Raw genomic sequence first — 21459 nt, 5'->3', positions numbered from 1 at the left:
GTTTTTTCTTTTCAAAGATTTTATTTATTTATTTGACAGAGAGACAGCCAGCAAGAGAACGAACACAAGTAGGGGGAGTGGGAGAGGAAGAAGCAGGCTCCCAGTGGAGCAGGGAGCCCGATGCGGGCTCCATCCCAGTACCCTGAGATCACTCCCTGAGCCGAAAGCAGACGCTTAACGACTGAGCCACCCAGGCACCCCAGAAATCAAGTTTTTAAGCAATACTTAATGACAGAAATTATCATCACATGACTGCACACAGTCTAGCTCTTGAGCTACTGATAATGCATTGATACACACATGTAGAGAAAACTGAAAGGGGAGGCTAACAATTCCCTCATTCTCTCTGGACAGTGAGATTAGAAGCAATGTTTCCTCTTTTACTACTTGTATGCAATTTTCCTATTTCTCTGTAAAAACATGAACCACTCCTAATGAGGAAAAAACAATAAAGGCTATATAAATGATACGCAGTTGACATCAGTAGGATTCCTACAATGACTCAGCTTGGAGAAGGAGGTCTCATGGCAGAAGGAGGCAGGAGGGATCCAGGGGCAAGAAGAGGGTGTGGGCATGGCCCGTGGGTATAGAAGAGAGGGGCTGAGGAGGTAGAGAGATGGACAAAGAACAACAGGTCCACCCAGCATCCAGCCCCCTTGGTCCTTTCTAGAAGAGTCCAGAGAGGAGTCTGGATCCGCCTCTCCCAACAAGACCCCGGAGGCCTCCAGGGAAGTGACTCCACCCCCAGTTCCGGGGAAGGTCTCACTGGCCTGAGGGTAATTCATCCCCCTCGCCAGGTACTGGTTCAGAAATCACCATATGGTCCAATTTAGGCTAATGAGACATAAGAGGAGGTTGCCAGCTTCTGGAGAAGCTGTTCTTGGCTTATAAGGAACCCCTAGAAACTATCCCTCAACCTCGCAGGAACTCTCTGCTATGGGAAACCACAGGGGAATCAGCCTCAGGACTACCGAAACCAAGACAGCAGAGATGTAATGAACCTGGATCCTTGACGACAGAGATGCTGAGTGCCCCAAACTCATTACCCACTCTGTCTGTGCTTGCTGACAGGAGCCAATCAATCTCCTTATATGCGAGCCACAATTAGGTCCCACTCCTGCAGCTGAAAGGAGTCTCATGACCCCACCTGTCCCCTTGAAGGCTCATCTTCCTGTCCATTTCATCCTCATTTAACCCATACACGGTGTCGTAAGGGTCATGGCGCCCTTTGTCCCAAACCTCAGATCCCTTCTGAATGTCCTGATGCCAATCGGCATGATCTAACCAAACCCCAAATCTGACATCCCCTTCACCTCACTCACTACCAGCCTAGAGTAGTAAATACCTGAGCCTTTCAATCAGGGAAGTGGGGGATTACCTGTTAGCGCTTCCTAAATACTTCCCATGTGGCAAGTACTTCACAAAATTTAGCTCATTAAATCTTCACACCCACTCTTTTAGGCAGAAACTATGATTATCCCCACTTTACAGGTGAGAACACTGAGCACTAAAGCTCCAGGGAAGTCCTGTAACTCAATCCTAGGTCACACAGGAAGTCCCAGATTCAACCCCAGAGCTGCCGACACCCCAGTCCTCATTTTCAATTTTTTTAAAGATTATTTTTTTTATTTTTTAATTTATTTTTAATTTATTTTTTTATTTATTTTTTATTTATTTATTTATTTTTTATTTATTTATTTAGGAGAGAGAGCACATGGGGAGAGGCAGAGACAGGTAGACTCCCAGCACAGCAGGGAGCCCAATGCAGGGCTGGATCCCAGGACCCTGAGATCAGGACTCCAGCCAAAGGCAGGCACTTAACCAACTGAGACACCCAGGAGCCAGGAGCCCCCCAGTCCTTTTAACCACAACTTCCCTCCTCCCAGAAACCCAAGAGAAGCAGGTGTTGCCCTTGGCTGGCAGATGGACAGAAAAATCAGACTCATGGGGCGCCTGGGTGGCACAGNCCCGCGGGCTGTCTCTATCTCTGTAAAAAAAAAAAAAAAAAACTTTAAAAAAAAAAAAAAAAAAAGAAAAATCAGACTCAGCCTCAACTCCACTACCTCAAAAAATACCTGGACACTAGCTGGAGGCATTGCAAAGGTCCAATCTTGGGGTATATCTTGCTTGCAGAAACTACAGGACATGCTAATCTGAGGGGGGAAAATCATGTTGTAAAGAGCATATCAGGACATCTTGTTTTTAGCTATGTACAGTGGACGTGGATCATTCTCTAAGGGCACCTGGGTGGCTCAGCTGGTTAAGCATCTGCCTTCAGCTCAGGTCATAATCTCAGGGTCCCCTTAGACCATAAGCCCCCCAAGACAGGTGACCAAGTCCCAGGCCCCTGTCCTCCCAGCCACTAGCCCACTCCTGGCACAGATCCCGGCACACGAGGAGCGCTCTGCAGGTACTCATCGAATCATTTACCCGATACTACGCACAGCTCTCAGTGACCCTCTGTCAATCCCTCTGCATCCCTGAGACAACATGACTCTCTTTCCAATCCTTGCTTGGTCCTTCTGGCTAGATCAGGGGAAAGGCTCAGTGTGGTGCTCGGTTACTCTGAACACCTATGGCTGGCTAATTCTCCTTTTTAACCGAAAGAGTAGGCCCCCCGCTGAGAGCAGGCAAGGATGCTGGCTGGAATTTAATAACACTGCCTTGGATTTATTTATGGTTACCCCCAATTTACCTAGTGACACTGCTTTTTTGTTATGACAGTGACACAAGTCTCCTTTTCAAATGCATTTGTTTTAAAAGTGACTCAACTACAGGGGCGGGGGGGGGGGGGTGGAGTAATGTTAAGCAAAAACGAAATAGAGGCAGCCATGGGATATAGCGAAAATAATGCAAGTGACTCCTTTACGAATGACTGAAGTTTGGGAAACACAGACCTGGGCCAGTTCTCCCCTTTTACAGATGGGGAAACCGGCTGAGAGAGGGAGGCAGGGCCTCTCCATGGCCCCAGCGATGATGAAACAGGCCCAGGTCTGCCTGGGACCCACGATCTTGCCAAATCCAGCTTGTTCTGGGCCTTTCCCAGGAACAAAAAGTGATGAACACCTGTTGATCTTATGGATAACGCCTGATGGTCAAACTTCAATAGCTGGCAAAACAAAAGCCATTGTGCAAGTGTTTAAATTTTTGCCCTGTCACATAGAAACAGTGCCCAGGCTGACTAATTTCTTCCCGTCATTAAAACGCAAAGATCGGCATTAGTCATCACTCAAGTATAACCCCCACAAATTCTACCTCTGGGAAAGGTGTTGGGTGTTCCCTGCCCCCAAGAGAGACAACCAAAAAATGACACTCCCCTCAAAGCGACCCACATCAGAAATCTGGCCCAACCAGGTAAACAGCAGGCAGCCTACATTCAAGCAGCAACAGAAGGAAGCAGGTAGTTAGTTACACAAGACACACACAGATCCCTTGGGGCTGGCAGCACTAAGACTAGTGAACCCCTGAAAAGAACTGGGAATGACAGAAAGCGATGCCCCCACACACACACACCCTTCTAGACTTAGGAGCCACAGAATCTGCTACCGTCAATCTCCTCCAGTCACCCAACAACCCTGACACTGTTTGTACAGGGTGTGACCCCAGGATTCCAGTTTCCAAGCACTACTGTAAAAATATTGTCACTAGCTCCATGGCATGAGTTTGGGCAGTTCTGGGTTTAAGACCACACCCAGGGCAGCAAAAATCTTGGCAGGAAGCCCCGCCATGATCCCAGGTATCAAGGGGCCAGGATTAGAAGGAAGAGAAAACAGTGCCCACGGCCAAGGCAGAAGCAGACCTGGCCGGAGGAGGGCAGTTGGTACACTCCCCTTTGTTCCAGATTGAAAGTACACAAGGCAGTGAGCACAGTCTCATCTCCAGCACGGCTGCTCCTTCTTCGTCCTCAACTGAGCCTTGAAAAGGGTGAGTGGGAGGTGTGGGGCTTTACAGTAATAATGCTGACGCCCGCATCACAAGAGCAGCGGCTGTCCATTACTGGTCACTGCCCGTGTCCAGGAGCCGAGCCGAGGGCTTTAGATACATTCTCTTTATACCTTAGAACTCAGTGAGGCAGAGCATTTTATTTTTAAAAATATCTTATTTATTTATTTGACAGAGAGTGAGCACAAGCAGGCGGAGCGGGAGAGGGGGAAGCGGGCTTCCCGCTTAGCAGGGAGCATGATACAGGACTGATCCCAGGACCCTGGGATCATGACCTGAGCCGAAGGAAGACCTTTAACGCATTGAGCCACCCAGGCGCCCCAAGACAGAGCATTGTATTATCACATTCTGCATATAGAAGACAGGCTCCTAGAGGCAAAACAGCTTGCAGGGGTCAGCCAGCTCTCAAGGGTCAGAGACAAGGCTCAGACCCACCAGCAAGTACATCGCCTGGATGGCATCATAGCCGCTACCATAAGAGCAAAACCAGGAAAGAAAGGGGAGTGAATCGAAGAGACAAGGATTAAAGAAAAAAACAAAAGGCAAAAAAGCTGCTCAAAACAACAGCTCCATCAGCCAAAGAGGACAAAAGGGAAAGTGGGGGAAGATGTCAAGAAGAGTTGGCACCTGTTTTCTATCCTTAAAGGAAGCTTGGCTGGAAGATCGGGAAGTGCCTCTAGCCCGCGGTTCCTGCCCGGCAGTTACTCAAACACCTAGGTCACCTCTTCTAAAAGCAGCCCACTAGGCATGAGGTACCTTTGACCAATTTCTGGGAGTATTCCCACCCACCTCTCCACTTCCAAGATAATCAGGTCACTTCTTCCTCCAGTCTGAGGGGGCCACCACAGGTCCAGGAAGGAGGAGGGAGAAAGGAGGAGGAGGGCGAAGACCACCATTCATGGGGCACATATTATCTGCCACGTGCTTTGTAAGGATTGTGTCGTTGAATCTTCAACAATGGCAGCAGTTGGGGCACTATGACAGCCTGGGCCACTGAACCTTGGGGCGGGGGTGGGGGGGTGTCAAGCGACTTGCCTTGAGTCTCGCAGCCAGGAAGTGGCAGGGTCTAACTGACCCATAGTCTCAAGCACACTTAGAAACATAGTTCAGTCTGTAACTGGAAGTGGTTTCATTCCCTCTCCTTTGCTTCAAACAAGGTAAAACAGGTGATTCCATGGACCTGGTGTCCAGAGGGCTGCTGAGAAAATGTTTCAGAAACACCAATACCATGAAGACCTTAGGGCTGCATGTAATATTCAGATCTCTGAAAGTTCCCAGATGGGCAAGGGTGAACCAAGCTGCCAACTACACTCTGTTAGGCTCACACTGGAGATAATGAAATTGTTAATGGAGCTGAGCAACTAAAAAAGTAGATGAATTTCCACACTGGGCTTCACCATGAGACAAGGGCATAATAGTTACCAAACATAATAACTATTATTAAGAGACCCTGGCAGTCCCAATAAAAGTTGGTCCTAAAAACTTTTAAGAGACAGAAGTAGCTGGAACACCCCCACTCTGTGGTTGACCATAACATATTTCTAGACCAAGGGAGACTTGCAAACCATGAGCCTCAACCAAGACCTCCAATTTTATTGCTGGCCCTGGCTCTGCAGTAACTCAACGATGCATCTTGTTACCACAATCAGTATGATCCAAACGATTTCACAAAACGTTCCCAGTCCGGTATCTTTTCTCCTGAGAAAACGCAATCCCTTTTTCCCATTCTGATCAAAAGGTAGCTGTTACGCAAAACTCTCTGAAAGTAGAAAAAGAGTTAAGATTCTCCACAGGTGATGTGGGGGTTTTTTTTCCGTATATTTCTCTATGTTCTTGCAATTTCCTTACAATAACTACAAACACAACTTTTTAATATAGAAAAAAATACTTAGAAGTGAATTTTGAAAATCATGCTGACGGCTTTCCTTTGAGGAAAGGAAATACTCAGTGGCTGATCTGGGATGTGCCTCAGTTTCCTCATCTGTATAATGGGGACTACAACATTAACTACATCCCAGGGTTGCAATTAGGCTTCATTTAGCTATTACTGAAAAGCATCTATCACAACTTTCTGGTACTGGTAGGTGCTCTATTTTCGCTATTATTAATAAAACTAGTACTATGATTATAGAGACTCTCAGTGGTTTCAATTTATATTCCTTTTCTGAGCCTCACAGGGCCACTTGGAAAAGGCCTTATTAACTCTCACAGTTGAGGCAAATCATAGATGTTCAGAGAATGACAATGAAGTGCTGAACGCTTTACGTTCAGCATCACTGTCCCCAAAATGAAGTGTTCTACTGGGACCCCAGGCCCAGAGGTCCACTACACAAATTCATGTTCCACTACTGGATGTAAAGGACTCGTACTCTGCATTTTCTGAAAGCAAATATATTGCAGACAAATGAACATATCAGACTTATTATTCAGGCTATATATGCTAGAGGCTGTGAATTTATTCAAGAACTTATTATATTCCTAGTAGGTGCCAAGCCGAGAGCCACAGGGGTGAACAAGACATTCAACACCTACCCCTAGAGCAGAGGTGATCCAGTGGGAGAGAGAAACAGGAGAGTCAGGAGACCTACGGAGCTCAGGAAGCTATGAAATGAAATGGCACAGGGCGGGAGGGGAGCCATGGGTGTCGGGGACAGGGCCTCGTGCCCTCCAACCTCAGGGATGACTTCCCATGGGTGTCAAACAAGAGCGCCAGGAAAAAGGGACAGGAGAGGTAATTATGGTAAGAGATGCATGCCTGACAGGAAGCGTAATGTGACACCTGGATGGTTTCCTGTAAGGGACTCCGGCACAAGAGAGGCATTTCCCAGGTGCCAGTTTGCCTCCTTTAGTGCAGATAAGGAATGCGACAAGCCACTGCCCAGGGGCTTGCCGGCCAAGATCCCTAAGGCTCCTGCTCTCGGCACACTTTCTGGGTTCTGCCCCTGGATGGCTGCAAGCTCCACTGAGAGGCCCCTGTCCCTCCAGGAGCACGCCCTTGGTCTTCCAGCCTCTGCCTCTTCTGACAACAATCTTATATACAGAACCCAGAACGCTGCTCAGTTAATAGAATGGCCAAGTCACAAAGGCCTTCTGGCCTGAGCCCAAAGACCCCAGCAGTACCTTTGGTCCCCTGGAGGGTGGCGCCTAGTCCCCCCACCTCTGGCCTGCTTTATCCCACTGAGGGAACAAAATCACTTTGTTCTTGAGAAGAAGCCCCAGGCCCACCCATGCTCCCACCAGACTGCAGAATGCCACATTAAGTCTTGTTTCCCTGGAGTATCCGAGAAATCACTTCAGGGAGGTACAAGGAAATCAGGGTGATTCACACAAACAGTGTGGTACCAGCATGATAAGAACTTGATTATTTTCTTGGGGGTTGCAGGGGAGATGGAGGAACTGATTTTAACCACTGAGAATCTTTTCAGACCCCAGGCTCCGCGGGAGGCCTGCCTCTGCCTCGGTCACAAGCAGTAGGAGGCCAAAAGTACCACCATTCTTGTTTGTAGAAGGAAAGCCGACTGCTGCTTGCCTTTTCTAATCTTAAAATCTGAATTTATGGGCTGCAGCAAATTTACATATCCCTGCCACAAATCCCCACCCATTTCCCTATAGCTCAAAAGCCAAAATTCCACACTGTGTTCTCGTTATATCTAAACGGAAATTCCAGAGAAGTTGTCTGGCATGGCAAAAGCTGACCAGCCTTATGAAAATACCCAGAAAGGTGACCCATTTAGTCAAAAGAGCTTTCAGATCTCCATGAGAAAAGGAATTCATGCCAGCATAAAGGGCCTTCAGAGAGGGAGAACAGGAGTGTTGTGTTAACGCCCAGACCTTGTAACAAACCAGCCCAGCGGATTTCTGGGGAGGCTGAGCACCGAGTAGGCCAGCCAGGAGGGCTGCCGGAGATGCCCTTGGGGACGCAAGTTCAGCTCTGCTGCAGCTTGGCAAAGCCATGCTACCCAGCAGGGGGCCTACCCGCAAGGCTCCCTGCAGAGGAGCCGGGAGCTGCTGGCTGGGAGTGGGGACAGGCAGCTGCTTGTGCCAGGGCAGCCAGACTGATAAAGGCCAAATGCCAGCCAGGAAAGACAGGTTCGGCTCAGCAGCAAACACAACCCCACATGCTCTCCCGCCGGTTAATGTTTAAAGGTAGCAGAAGGGAAGGATGAGGCGTGAGGTCGTTTCTGAGAGTGCACAACTGGGCCAACGGTGACTGTGACCAAGGATCTCCCGGCAAGGCTGCGTCTCAACAAATGGTGTGCACCACGAGCCCCACAGGACTGCAACCAGGGGCACCTCCTCCCGACCTCTGGCTTCTAGGCCCCACCAAGAAAGCCCTGCCTGGCTGCCCAAAGCAGCCTTCAGCTGGTCCCCACTGTCTGAACACTACCGTTGGGAACCAAATAAAGGCAGGGAAAGAACTAGAGATGCCCCCAGAACTGAAGAGGAGGCCCCAATTAAAGTTCAACGGTGCTGGAAGAGGCAAGGCCAATGAGCAAAGAAAAGTTTTGTTTTATAGAAGAACATTTCAATTGCACATTCATCAAGGTCAAGTGAGTCAAGTTCCAAGCAAAATAGAAATGAACAGAACGAAGGCTGCAGAAAGTCTCTCACTATAGTCCATTTTACTTTTAAGTGTGAAATCAAACTTTGAGATTAAAAAAAAATACTTGATAGTTTGATGCAGACAAGCATCGTGCCTGGGAGGCTGATTTGGGCTTCAGTTTTCTCATCTGTAAAATGGAAATAAATACAAAGCCACTCACTTCGTGGGGTTCAGAATGAAGATGAGAAGCGATAAAGGTAAGGAACTCAGGACAATGTCTAACAGAGGGCAGGCACAGGAACGCGCTAGACATTCTGTTCGAGGATGCGTGTGCACACCTCAACATTCAGTACACAAATGTCTCATCAGTGTGGATCCTTGGAAGAGCCAAGGAATATGCAGGAGGAGGACACATGTCCTCCTTACTAAGCCATCTACCCAGGCCAGGTTGTACTGATGAGGGAAAGGAGGAAGTCAGATGCTCTGTCAGAATAATTCAGATCCAGAACCAGTCTTGAATAAGTGAAAAACCAAACTGCTTCTTTGCTTCTAGTATAAGAAAATCTTAACCAAGGACATTCTACTGCACAGCGACTGGTCAAAGGGGGCTCAGGGAAGTTCAAAGTTCTTTGGCATGTTTTGTAACCAGACAATGGGTATAAGTAAAACCCCATCGAATTTTCTTTTCTTTTCTTTTTTTTGAGAACTGAACAGTTTGCACAAGTGTTACAGCAACTATCTACAACGTATCAAACGAATGCATTTAAGGCAAGTGCTGTAAGGCTCTTAGAAGAAAGGCAGCACTGGACGTATAGCTCAATATCGTTTTGAAAACGAGAAATCACGGTACTAAGTGGGCAGAATTAAAATACCCAATAGTTCCATCCTTTATACCGTGTATAACTACTTCACGTACTGCTTTACCACTTTAGTATAAAGAGGACCATTTGGTTTTCTAATCATCTTTCCCAAAAAACTCTCCCTAGAACATGGACTCAATTTCCCAAGAAAAGCGAGCAAGGCACTTAAAAGCTGCAAGGCCACTTTGCAAGCCCCAGCAGAGGAAAGTGCTGTTGTTTATTATACAGTAACCCGAGCCAGTCTGGTGATTATTGAGCATGTTTAATGGATAACTAGATTTACAACAGTAATGTAAGGTGGCTTCTGGTAGAATGTCATGAAAGGCAATTTTCATCATTGTAAGAGCAGGAAATAGCACGCATTTAGACTGAAATGGCTCATTCCAGTGGGTTTATTCATTTGGCTCAACTTCTTGGGGGAAGGGGATAGAATTATAGATCCACCTCCTTAACTGAGGATAACTAAAGATCAAAACTAAATGCAGAATAGCAACAGAAAGGGGGTGGGGGGATGAAATGTGGAAAGAGGCCCTCGGGGGGGCCTCCAAATAGGGCTTCCACAAAAGCACCCAAGACAATCCATTAGAGCACAGGAAAAACCAGATCTTATATTTGGATTTGTCCTCTAAAAAGAAACTAAGCTTTATGGTAATGTATGTACATAGCTTATGAATTTGCACATATGAGAAAGGGGCACATTAAAATTGTTTTGCTGACAGGAATGACTGCAGTCACAGTCAAAGAGAGCCCCAGATTAGATGATCTGTTTCAGCTGGGTTCACCTACCCCACACCAAGCACCCTCGAGGAAGATGCCCGGTTGGCAGCCTCCAGCCTCAGAAGGCCCTTTGTGAGACAGCCCCTGCCTACCTCTGTGCCACCCACCCCTCTGACCTCCACCAGACAAGCTCTTCGGCTGTGCCTCACTTGGCTCATTGTCTGTTCACCTGCCTAATTCTAGTCAGGCTTTAGGTCCCAGCTTAATGGCCCCTTCCTCCAGGGAGTCCTCCAGACTACCCACCCCAGCCTGAGGGAAGGCATCCTCCCCGCCCCAACCCCCCAGAAAGCTTGCCATCTTGATAATCACTACCCACAGCATGGCAAGCACCACTGACAGCAGCAACTGGGGGAGCAGGCTGGAAGTAAGGAAACTCAGCCTTCATACCTGACCTGCTGAAGCAGACCGACATTTTTAACAAAGTCCCCAGGAGATCTGTGAGTGCCTGAAGGTTTGAGAAGGGCACTCTCTCATTACTCTCTCCTCTGCACTGAGCAGTGTATGAGGCAAGCTAGGGACCTGACTCTCCTTATTCCTGTGGCCCTAGCACCGGGCCTGGCTCACAGCTGGTCTTTCCTATATTTCCTGAATGAGGAAAGGAGGAAAGAAAGGATCTTAGGAGGCATCTTCGTTAGAGGTTCCACGCTGGGGGGAAGGGACTATCTAACACACCAGATGACAGCAGCAGGACTGGCCAGGGAGTAGATGGAAAACGAGACGAAGTCCCAGACTTGGGTTTAGAAGCACATTAATATTAATAATGATAATGCCAGCATTGTGCTATAAACATATAACGCTCTCAGCAACTAAGATAGGAACTATTATTCTTCATTTTACAGATGAGGGAAATTGAGGCTCACAAAGGTGAAAGCAGTGGAACCAGATTTGCACAGAGAGAGTGGGGCTTAGCATCCTGGCCATCTAGCTTCCGGCCCATAGAGACACCATCCACCTGGACCTAGCATAACCTAGTATGTGCTGACCCGGAGGCCGTTTATAGAGAAAGCAGGATGACGTGGTACCCTGGCCACGAAGCCACGGCAAGCAGGACCCAAAGAGCCTGAGCCATCCTCAACTACCCTGTGCCTCCGCCTCATGGCACAGAACCAGGATCCGGGCAAGGAGGGAAGGGGGAGTGCCCAGGAAACATAATTTGGTTCCAAATCAAAGCCCTCCTTCAGCACAGGCTCTCCAAGAACGAAGGCAGCTGCTGACTGGCACGGCCGCTGCTGGAGGAGCGCCGCAGAGCCCAACTGCCATCTGGAAGTGATTTGGCGCAGAGATTCCTGTACGGGGTGGAAGGCTGGAATGACCAGCCACCCCATGCGCCAGGCCAGGTCTCAGAAACAAAGCCGGTATGAATGGGCCCCAGAGGCAGCCATCACATAACCAGGGGTCCTCCCCTTCCAAGGAGGCCAGGCCACAGCCCTATTGTAGCAAAGCAGCAGCAACACGAGCCAACCAGGCTGATCTCCCCAGGGCGGAACCGATTTTAAATGTCCTTTCAGCGCACAAACCCTCCAGCAATGACTTTTGAGAACACTATTGGACAGAACCATATTTATTTAGCAAACACTCACATAGCACTTACTACGTGCCACAAACTTTTCCAGACATTTTTAAAAATATTCACTCGTTTAATTTGTATAACAACCTTTGAAAGGAGGTAGTTACCACCCCCATTTTAGTGTTAAGGAAACCAAGGCGCACAAGTTTCTTAATAGCTCCTCAGTGGCAAGTGGAGTTTGAACCAAGAATCTTGGCTCTGAACGACTCCAAGAGCCACATCTCATTCTGTGTTACTTTGTTGCAAACAGTCCAGCCCTTGTTGATTCTGAGGGGGCAGGCTACTTGGCTACTTTTTTAAAACATTCTCTACTACCTTTGCCTAAAAGACACACTGGCATTTGCTAGGTAGTTCAGGAAAGAACAGGATTTAAGATTACTGTATTTGTGTGTGATTTTGGTGGGGGCGGGGCAACAGGAAGGAAAAGGGGCCGAGTGCCGGAGACCCACCACCCTGGAAACCCTGCCCAGTGACCCAAGGTCTTGGGAACACACACCCGCCTGCTCTGGGGCACTACCCTGGCACAGCCACCTGAAGTCAACATTAGGGTCAGACCACATCCTCTGAAAAGGAAAGAATTCCTTTTTCTAAAGGATCAAACCAGAACATACCACCCGAACTTCTAGACAGACTTGACTGTCATTCTTGGGCTGGGGGACCCCTTTTTCTCCAAGTTGGCCGAGCTGCCCTGTGTCAGAAAGGTTTTTGGAAAAACAAGTAAATAAAACTGCCAGCTCCTGGCTGGCAACTAGGATTCCATATGCCGGGGCCTTGCTATGAACTGCCCAAGGCAGAATGAGAAACTGAAGAAACTCTTCACCACTTGGATGCAGCCTAGAATGGGCCCACCTTACAACAAATCACAACGGTGAATACACAGCCAGAATGGCCTTTCAGTGAATTCTAGGGAGAAACGCCAGTCCTCTGGCAGCTTCCAACCATCTCATGTCTCAGAGCTGGGCGCCTGTACACACCTCTTAGGATTCCAGCAATGCACATTATTGGAAGTTATCCAAAGTCCACAAAACCCTGTATTCATTCAGATACCTTCCCAGATTATGGAGTAAAACACCATCCACTAAGTAGCAGGAAATACCACCTCCCCCCTACCCCCAGCCGCCAAAAAACCCCAGGGAACACAGGGCAGCCACTCCCTCAACAAGTTCACCTTGATGCAAGATGCAAACTGATTCTACTCACCTCCTGACAGGACACTCATCTCAGGGGACCCTCATCCTGTCACTCACCTAAAGTCTTGAGATCCCCGCTTTGCTCAAAGTGCGGGTGTCCAGATGCCACCCCAACATCCCAGATTTGCAAAACTGGGTGTTAACAGGGGTTCTCTGGTTAGGGGAGAGAGGCTATGTTTTACTCATTTCTGACCGGGAAAAGCGGGTCAGTTAAGGGTCAATTTCACAACGGGACAGCCTGGGCCTCCAGTCACCACTTACCAGCTGGGTGACCTCTGCAAGTTACCTCACTCTTGTTTCCTCATCTTTCAGTGGACATCATAATACTAACAACAACCACAGAAATAACAGCAACCATTTTCTCAGCGCTGGGGTAGAACTAGGGCAAGCCCTTTACCCTCCTAGTGACTTAATGAAGCAGATCGTTCTGTAGACAAGGAAACCAAATCTTGAGGATTCAAGGTGGTCAACGGCATGATGAACAGAACACGCTGAACACCTCGTGTATGCCACCAACTGGAGCCAGAGCCTCGGTCAGCACAATGGAACACGGCATAAGCCGTGAATATTTGAACTGAAGTCTGAGCCAGATGGAACTTTTTTCTGAAGGGCCTTTACCCAGAACAGCCCCAGGAGCAGGGGGAAGAGGCCTCAGGCAACACCCCCACAGGAGTTCTGGCCCTTGGCAAGTAAGTCTCCCTTACTGGAAAACCTGTTTACGGTGAGATCTTTCCGGAGAGCAACGAGGCAGCCAATGACAGGACTCATAAATGTGGCCACGCTCTGACCCAAGAATGCCACGGAGAAAATAAAGGAGAAAATAAAACAATGCAGCCTGTGGTGGGAAGAGGTCCACAACAAGAAGCTGCCAACAGCCCATGGGCCCACAACCGGAGACGGGGAGGCTAGCCCTGGAATGTCAGGACAATGGCAGATGCTATGGCCTAGGTGGGTTCAGGAATGAAAATCATGAGGGTTGAGTAGAAAAATGGGACAAGACAAAGTCTAGAATGAGACCCCCAAGTTCAGGGCACTGATGGGAAACCACGCTGCAAGCAGCTACAGCCTCTGTAAGCAGTTGGTAAATTAGGATTTTCTGGTACTGTGGTTTCATTTTTTTGTTTGTTTTGTTTTTTAACGAGATTTCATGTCATGTTTGGATACTCCCGGTTTACTTTAAGTTTCTTTGTTCACTTAATTAAATAAATACACATTTTTAAAACAAAGACGAAGTGATCCAAGTTGAGCTCAGCCAGGCCTTGAGATTCCTCAGCAGGAAAGCTGGTTTTGGAAAAGGGAAGAATTCCAGGATGATTCTGGATGCTCCTTTCCCAGTTGTAGGAGATGGCCCCCAAAAGAAGAGGCAAGCATGTTACACAGCTCTGCAGAGAAGCCACCCATGATCGGGCGCTGACTGGGCGGTGACAGCTGCCTGGGCCCAGGAAGCAGGAAGCAGCCCTACCTGCCAGGACAGGTGTGGGGGAAGGGGAGGGAGAGGACAGAGGAGACTCAGCCTAGAGGGAACCCCTTTTACTCTGGAGAAAGTCCCAGCACCACACCCACCACCCTTTCTTCCTATCACAGAAGTCACCATAAGAACTGGTTTTCTCAGGAAGAGACCCCAGACCCAGGCCTGGGTCAGCTCGTCTGGGAAGACTGCTCCCCGGGGCAGAACACACACACACACACACACACACACACACACACACAATGTAGGTGCACCCACTTTCTCTGCACACCCATGCCATGTACACACTACAAACTTTATATGCTGTGTATACACACATACTCTACATACATACAAGTGCACACACACACACACCCCCACATTATACACCCCTTGCCCCTAGTGTCACAGCCCACACCCTCAGCAGCCTTGTGACCCTCCTGGAAACTTTCAATTAGCCCAGGTCATAGTGGGGACCTGACCCTCATTCTCTCTCCCAGCTCTGGGGAGAGGAACTCGACACCAACTCCCTCCCTCCTCTCAGGAAGAACCTGGTGTGGAGAAGGCAAGGGGAGGAAGGCAAAGTCTCCTTTCATTGTACCCACTTCCTTCAATTCTCAGCTAGACCCTTCCTACTTCCATGACCTTGGGCAAGTCCATTAACCCTCTGGACCCCCTCTGCCTGTAAAATAGGTCTAAGGTCATCCCAACTGGCGGGATGTGCAAGGACTGAACTTGGAAGGCTGTTGGCACACAAGGCGCAGTAGTTTAGGCTCCCTACAAAAGGGTAGCTACTATACCACCACTGCCCCTAAATGATCACTTCTGCTGCAGAGCTGGCTCACCCCGAGGCACCGGCCAGAGCTGAGCTGGGAGCAGAAGGAGCGAGGAGGACACACCCCCGCGGCTCCCCTTCCCACCTCGGGGCCCACACCCAGGCCAGAGACGTCAGAGGAGGGTACCAGATCCCTGTCCCCACCCGGGCGGCGAGGCCCCAGGCTCGGAGAGCTGTCCCTGCCCAGGTCTCCCTGGGTCGCTGGGCGCATCGGCCTCGGCGCAAAGGGAAGAGCTCTTCGGGGAACATCCTACCAGGGACCCCACTTCCATGGACCGCGGACCAGAGGTTTCCAGCTCCCCGCAGGGACACCGGGTGAGGCGAAATGCCACAGCCCCACCCCTCCCCATGCAGCCCCACCCCAAGCCCAGGACCCACAGCCCCCCCAAGGACGCACGGCGAGGCGCAGGGCTGGGAACTATCATACGAAGTCCTAGCCCAGGGAAAAGCACCGAGAAGGGGGCCTAGGTCTCCGCCGTCCCCACCCCCCGGAGGACAACGCCTCCCACCTCAGCGCCCACACCCAGCTCTCAGCTCCTGGGCGCAGTAGGGGCGCGCGGCAGGGTGCCCTAGCCTTCCCCCCGCCCCCGGCGCACGCGCGGGGACCGGAGGGTCCACCGCGGCGCCTGGCCGAGCCAGGGCACTCACCGATGGACACGAGCTTGATGCTCTCACGGTCCAGAAACTCGAGCGCCACGGACACATTCTCCAGCTGCATCTGGCGGAAGGTGGGCCGCTGGTGGTACTTGCGGTACATGCGCTTCTGGCTGAGCACCTCGAGCAGCGCGATGAGCCGCAACCCATCGCTCAGGTCGGTCTGCAGGTTCCCAACGCGTTTGTTCACGCACTTGAGGTGTTCGTTGCACCAACGCGTGAAGGTGTTCTGCTGGATCTTCTTCCACGGCGCGTCCTCCGCCAGGTCCTTCTCGGTTACCGGCATCCTGGCGGCGGGGAGAGCGCAATGCGCAGCGACTGCCGGGAACTGGTGCAGGGAGGCCCAAGGGCCCGGGGAGCGAGAACCAAAGCGGAGCGGGAGCGGGGCTCGAACTCAGCGCTACTGGAGCCGCGGCCCGAACTGCTCTGCGTCCGCCTGCCCCTAGCCGCGCGAGGCGTCTGGACCGACGCCTGCGCACTGAGCCGACCCGCCCTCGAGGCCCCGCCCCGTCCCAGCCCTCCGGCCGGAGTTCCCGGGACACGCTCGCCCCCTGCGGTCCTAAGCGTGCACTGCACCCCGCGGCCTCCAAAGCATCCCGGTACCCCGCGCTCTGAGTTTGCCATCTAAGCGAAAGGAAGCCAATGGAGAGACTTTGGCTTAAGGAGAAGGCCCCCGGTACTGGTCACGGTCCCGGAGTAAGGGACTTGCAGAGGTAGGACAGGATGGATGGGGGCGGGGGTGGGGGCGGTGGCGGCTTGGGTCATGGGGGAGGGATGGGGGAGAGGAGTACTTGATCCACCTATAGGTTCAATAAGGGTTTTTATTGAGCTCTGGCTGTGTACCTGACTCGGTGTTAGGCACTAGAGGACACCGTGAAGGAATGGACATTTTATTCTTCATATGAATTAAACTCATGTGAATTACAATATTATCATTCAGTGCATCTATTGAGTGCCTACTGTGTGCGAGGCCCTCTTAGTAGCTGAGAACTAACAGCAAATAAGACAAATTTATTCTTTGACCTTGAGGAATTGCTAGAGTAATGGGAGACAAAAATACAAATCAGCTATCACAAACAGCTTAGTAGTAGTAATAGAAATAAATAATAGGGGCACCTGCATGGCTCAGTCAGTAGGGCATGTGACTCTTGATCTCAGGATTGTGAGTTCAAGCCCCATATTGGGTGTAGAAATTACTCAAAAATAAAATCTTAAAAACAAAACAATAATTTGCACAGTATATGTCAGTTTCCCAATGCTGCTGTAACAAATTACCAAATCTTTGCCTTTAAAAAAACCACAAATTTATTATCTTGCAGTTCTGTAGCTTAGATGTCCCTCATGGGTTTCACTGAGCTAAATTTAAGGTGTTGGCAGGATGCATTCCTTTCTGCGGGCTCTAGGGAAGAATCCATTTCCTTGCTGCCTCCAACTTCTAGAAAATTCCCTCATTCCTTGGCTGTGGCCTCTTCCTCCATCTTCAAAGCCAGCAGCATCAGGCTGAGTCTTTCTCACGCTGTCATCTGTCTTGTTCTGTATAGTCACATCTTCCTACATCTTCCTCTCTATTTATTTATTTGTTTGTTTGTTTGTAGGCTATACAACCAGCATGGAGCCCAACACCGGGCTTGAACTCACCACTCTGAGATCAAGACCTGAGCTGAGATGAGTCAGATGAGCCACCCAGGTGTTCCTTCCTCTAACTCTTTCGAGGACCCTTGTGATTCCATCCAGCCCAGTTGGTTAATCCAGGGTATTTTTTAAGGAACTGATTAGCAATCTCAATCCCATCTGCAACCTTAATTCCCCTTTGCCATGTAAGGTAATAGTGATAGGCTCTGGAAATTAGGGTTTGAACATCTTTAGGGACTGCTATTCTGCCTACCAACACCATATATTGAGTACCTGCTGTATACTCATCTAAGCCCTGTGCTAGGGGCTGGGGTATGGCAGAAACCCTGGGCCAGACATCTTCTGGCAAGAGCTGAGTCATTATAAAAGCAGCTAGCATTTCCTAAGAACCTGCTCTGTCCCTGTGCCAAGAGCTTTGCTAAGCATTTCCTTTGCTATTAGCCCAGTTTGACAAGAGTTAACTGAGAGGTGAAGTCACTTGCCCAAGGCACACAGTACAGACAGGACTGGAATCCAGGTGTGTAAGAGCACAGAGTGTCCTGGGCCCAAGAAAGGACACATAACCTAGGCTTAGAGACAGGGGGTCTCCCTGGGGGAGAGGAATTGGGCAGGATGGAGTCAAGGGCTTCCAGACTGAGGGTTGCCCAGGAGAAGCCAGTAGAGTTGTGGTTGTAACATCTATACAAACAGGTCATTTGCATACAACACTGAAGTGTTTTATTCACACAGATTGCCTCACTCATTGGAAAGGCTCAAAACAGCCTGGGGGGTAGGGGGAGAGTGTATTACCTGCCCCTGGCCCATAATAGGGACGCAAGAACTACTTGAAGGACCATTCCACTCCTTAGTGATTAAGTGAAGAGATTTGCTAGAGGTCAGCTGGTAAGGACGAGACAAAGCTGGACTTGAACCTGGTTCTAACTCCAAAGTCTGCACTATGTCTTAGGGCCTGTTCTCAGCCTGGTTTTGCCTTTCTCCATACCATCTGAGCACTGTTGGTAATCTTTGCCTCCCCCATGGCCGAGGCTCCTGGTTCCGCGTTCTTTCTCCACCCAAACTCATCCATCCCAGCTTATCAGCCATCAGCTGGTGTCTCACTCCCCGAGGGAGCTCCTCCCTGCCAGGTAAGACTGGAGCTAACTGCCCCCTTTCTTACGTAATTGTTTTCATCTGGTCTTGATGCAAATAACTACATAATTTTGCATGTAAACCTCCAGCACACTTTACCCGGAGCTGAGACACCCCATTTTAGGATGAGTCTAGTGATTCTCTCTACCCAGTCAGAAGAAACTTGAGAGTTTTCCAGGGAGCGATTCATGGGGGGTGAAGGGGACTCAGCAGTCACCGTGGAGGTGGGTGGTCTGTGGCTTCAGAAACGAGGAGAGGAAGCTGATGAGGTCTTCAGATGACTCCTTCTCAATATTTGGTAAAGGATGAGGGCCAAACAACTCGGGTAGGCATTTCTGCAAGTGGCATCTTAACCAACACATTCCACGGTTTTGCCTGACAAGGTCTTCGCTTAGTAAATACCCACTCCCTGTTTTCTAAATTCTGTGCTGGGCTTCTCTGATCTCTTGGTAGAACTGCCCAGAGTGGAAGAGTGCAAGGACGTGAGCAACCTAGGCTTTGGGTGTGAATTTTGGCTGTTCTGGCTTTGCGATCTTGAACAAATAACCTCTGTGAGCTTCAGGCTTCTCGTCTAGGTAATAATGGAGGTAGCACACCTCTTCCTCGGGTGTTCAGATAACACGGGCAAAACTAGCATAGTGCCTGGCACACAAGAAACATTCTGTAAATGTAACTGGAAATGAGGCAAAATGAACAGACCTCACAACCAGTCCCCGAAAAGTCTGGAATGAGCCGCATTTTCCCTAGCAGACTCTAGTCTGTCTCTGTAAGGAGCTGTGGCTCCCCTCCATGTCTGTTATTCACAGATGTTGACAGCAGTCTGCCGCAGCCCCAAGAGAGCTCGGAAAGAATCCACTGACCGAGCAAACACAAGCAGAGCAGTAACCCCTACGGGTCAGTGTGGATATGGCCGGACAGCAGCAAGGGCGCAGAAATCCACGAGGAGGAGACAAGCCAAATGTGGGCATCAACATTGGGTGGAAGGTTGAAGCGCTGTGAGCCTCCTTCTCAAAGGTGTACGAATTGCCAAATCAGTGGGATTGGAAGAGGTTCTTCTTTCCAAGCAAGTGTGTGAAAGTTCGCCTGATCACCTCCGTGCCTTTGCTCAGACGGTCCCCTCTGTCTAGGATGCCTTCGTCTCTCCTCTCCAACTTGGGAACTCCATGCCCTGCCTTCAGTCCCCTCACTCTCACAGCCCATGTGTTCCCACCACTGAACTGATGCTAAGGTTTCGTTGCCGTGTTCTGTGCCATTTGCTGAAGGAGGGCACCTGTCACCTCCATTCCCTGGCAGGGTGTAGCCTGGGATTTAAGACCTAATAGAGTCTGTACAGTCCAATGAAAATATGAGAGCCACGTTTTGATTTTTAATTTTCTAGTAACGCTTAATAGTTACTAATTAAATGTCACTTAAAAAGAAGCAGGTGAGGGGTGCCTGGGTGGCTCAGTCATTAAGTGTCTGCCTTCGGCTCAGGGCATGATCCTGGCATTCTGGGATCAAGCCCCACATCAGGCTCCTCCACTGGGAGCCTGCTTCTTCCTCTCCCACTCCCCCTGCTTGTGTTCCCTCTCTTGCTGGCTGTCTCTCTGTCAAATAAATAAAATCTTAAAAAAAAAAAAAAGAAACAGGTGAAATTACTTACAATAATGTACTGTAGCCAATAATAAGATAACCAGCTGTCCTGGTTTGCCCAGGACCAAGCAGTTCTCTGGGCTGTAGGCCTTTCATTTCAGTGCTGAAACCAGGAATGTCTTTGGCAAACCAGAACAAGTTGGTCACCTTGCCCAGTATATCCAAAAAGTTACAATTTCAACATATAATCAATATGTTTAAATATGTACATATATTTGTATATATGTATACATATACCTACATATGTATACATATATACAAATTATATATGTATACATATACCTACATATGTATACATATATACAAATTATATATGTATTACTGTCTTTAAAATCTGACATGTATTTTATACTAACAGCGTGTCTTTTTTTAGTTTTTACTTTATCTTTTTAAGATTTTATTTATTCGTTTGAGAGAGGGAGAGACAGAGAAAGCACAAGCAGGGGGAGAGGCAATGGGAGAGGGAGAAGTAGGCTCCCTGCAGGGCTGGGAGCTGGATGTGGGGCTCGATCCCAGGACCCTGGGATTATGACCTGAGCCGAAGGCAGATGCTTAACCATCTGAGCCACCCAGGTGCCCCTCAAGTGATGTTGTTATTTCCATGTCCAGTCCCTGGCATGACTTTTTTTTTAAAGACTTATTTAATTTATTTATTTATTTGAGATTTTATTTATTTATTTGACAGAAAGACAGCCATCGAGAGAGGGAACACAAGCAGGGGGAGTGGGAGAGGGAGAAGCAGGCTCCCAGCGGAGGAGCCTGATATGGGGCTTGATCCCAGAGCACCGGGATCATGCCCTGAGCCAAAGGCAGACACTTAACAACTGAGCCACCCAGGTACCCCAAAGATTTATTTATTTTAGAGAAAGAAAGCATGAGAGAAAACACAAGCGGGAGAGTAGAGGGAGAGGGAGAGAGAGAGAATCTCAAGCAGAGTCCACACTGAGCATGGAGCCCGCCTAGGGGCTTGATCCCACCACCCTGAGATCATGTCCTGAGCTGAAACCAGAGTCAGATGCTCAACCAACCGTGCCACCCAGGTGCGCCACTTAGGGACTCAGCACCTTGCTGGTGCCCAACAGCTGCCTTTGGCTATTGGGAGTTATCATACTGGACAATGCAGATATAGACAGATACTTGATATTGAAACAAACCAGTTACTAAACTGGAAACCCATAATGCTCTCATGAGGGTCCTGACCTTAGGACCCCACCCTATATGTGAAACCTGCTTCCACACTTTGGGAACCCCA

At 49.3% G+C, this 21459-nt stretch overlaps 1 protein-coding gene and 1 long non-coding RNA gene across 7 annotated transcripts in view; one reads left to right on the top strand and one right to left on the bottom strand.

Annotated features, from left to right (window-relative positions):
• FLNB (filamin B) overlaps positions 1 to 16258 on the bottom strand; it is a 137907-nt gene extending 121649 nt beyond the window's left edge. For 3 of the 5 annotated variants that reach the window (XM_002913524.4, XM_019805364.2, XM_002913525.4), the window contains exon 1: positions 15810 to 16101. In XM_002913524.4, coding sequence (XP_002913570.1) covers positions 15810 to 16101 — 292 coding nt within the window. Of the gene's footprint in view, positions 1 to 15809 lie in introns of all 5 variants that reach the window. The other 2 variants (XM_002913523.4, XM_034658528.1) reach the window with 1 other exon arrangement.
• A 22-nt stretch (positions 16259 to 16280) lies between these two features.
• LOC117801903 lies at positions 16281 to 20109 on the top strand. Of its 2 annotated transcripts, none has more exons than XR_004624721.1 (3): positions 16281 to 16528; positions 17411 to 18571; positions 19382 to 20109. It is a non-coding gene; the product is annotated as an uncharacterized LOC117801903 (long non-coding RNA). The 2 variants fall into 2 exon arrangements; XR_004624722.1 differs by having other exon boundaries at positions 19029 to 20109.
• The last annotated feature ends 1350 nt before the right edge of the window (positions 20110 to 21459 follow it).

This window comes from Ailuropoda melanoleuca, chromosome 4, assembly GCF_002007445.2.
Source record: "Ailuropoda melanoleuca isolate Jingjing chromosome 4, ASM200744v2, whole genome shotgun sequence".
NCBI classification, from domain to species: domain Eukaryota; kingdom Metazoa; phylum Chordata; class Mammalia; order Carnivora; family Ursidae; genus Ailuropoda; species Ailuropoda melanoleuca.
The sequence above is the reverse complement of the archived record's forward strand: the minus strand, read 5'-3'. Positions and strand labels throughout refer to the sequence as shown.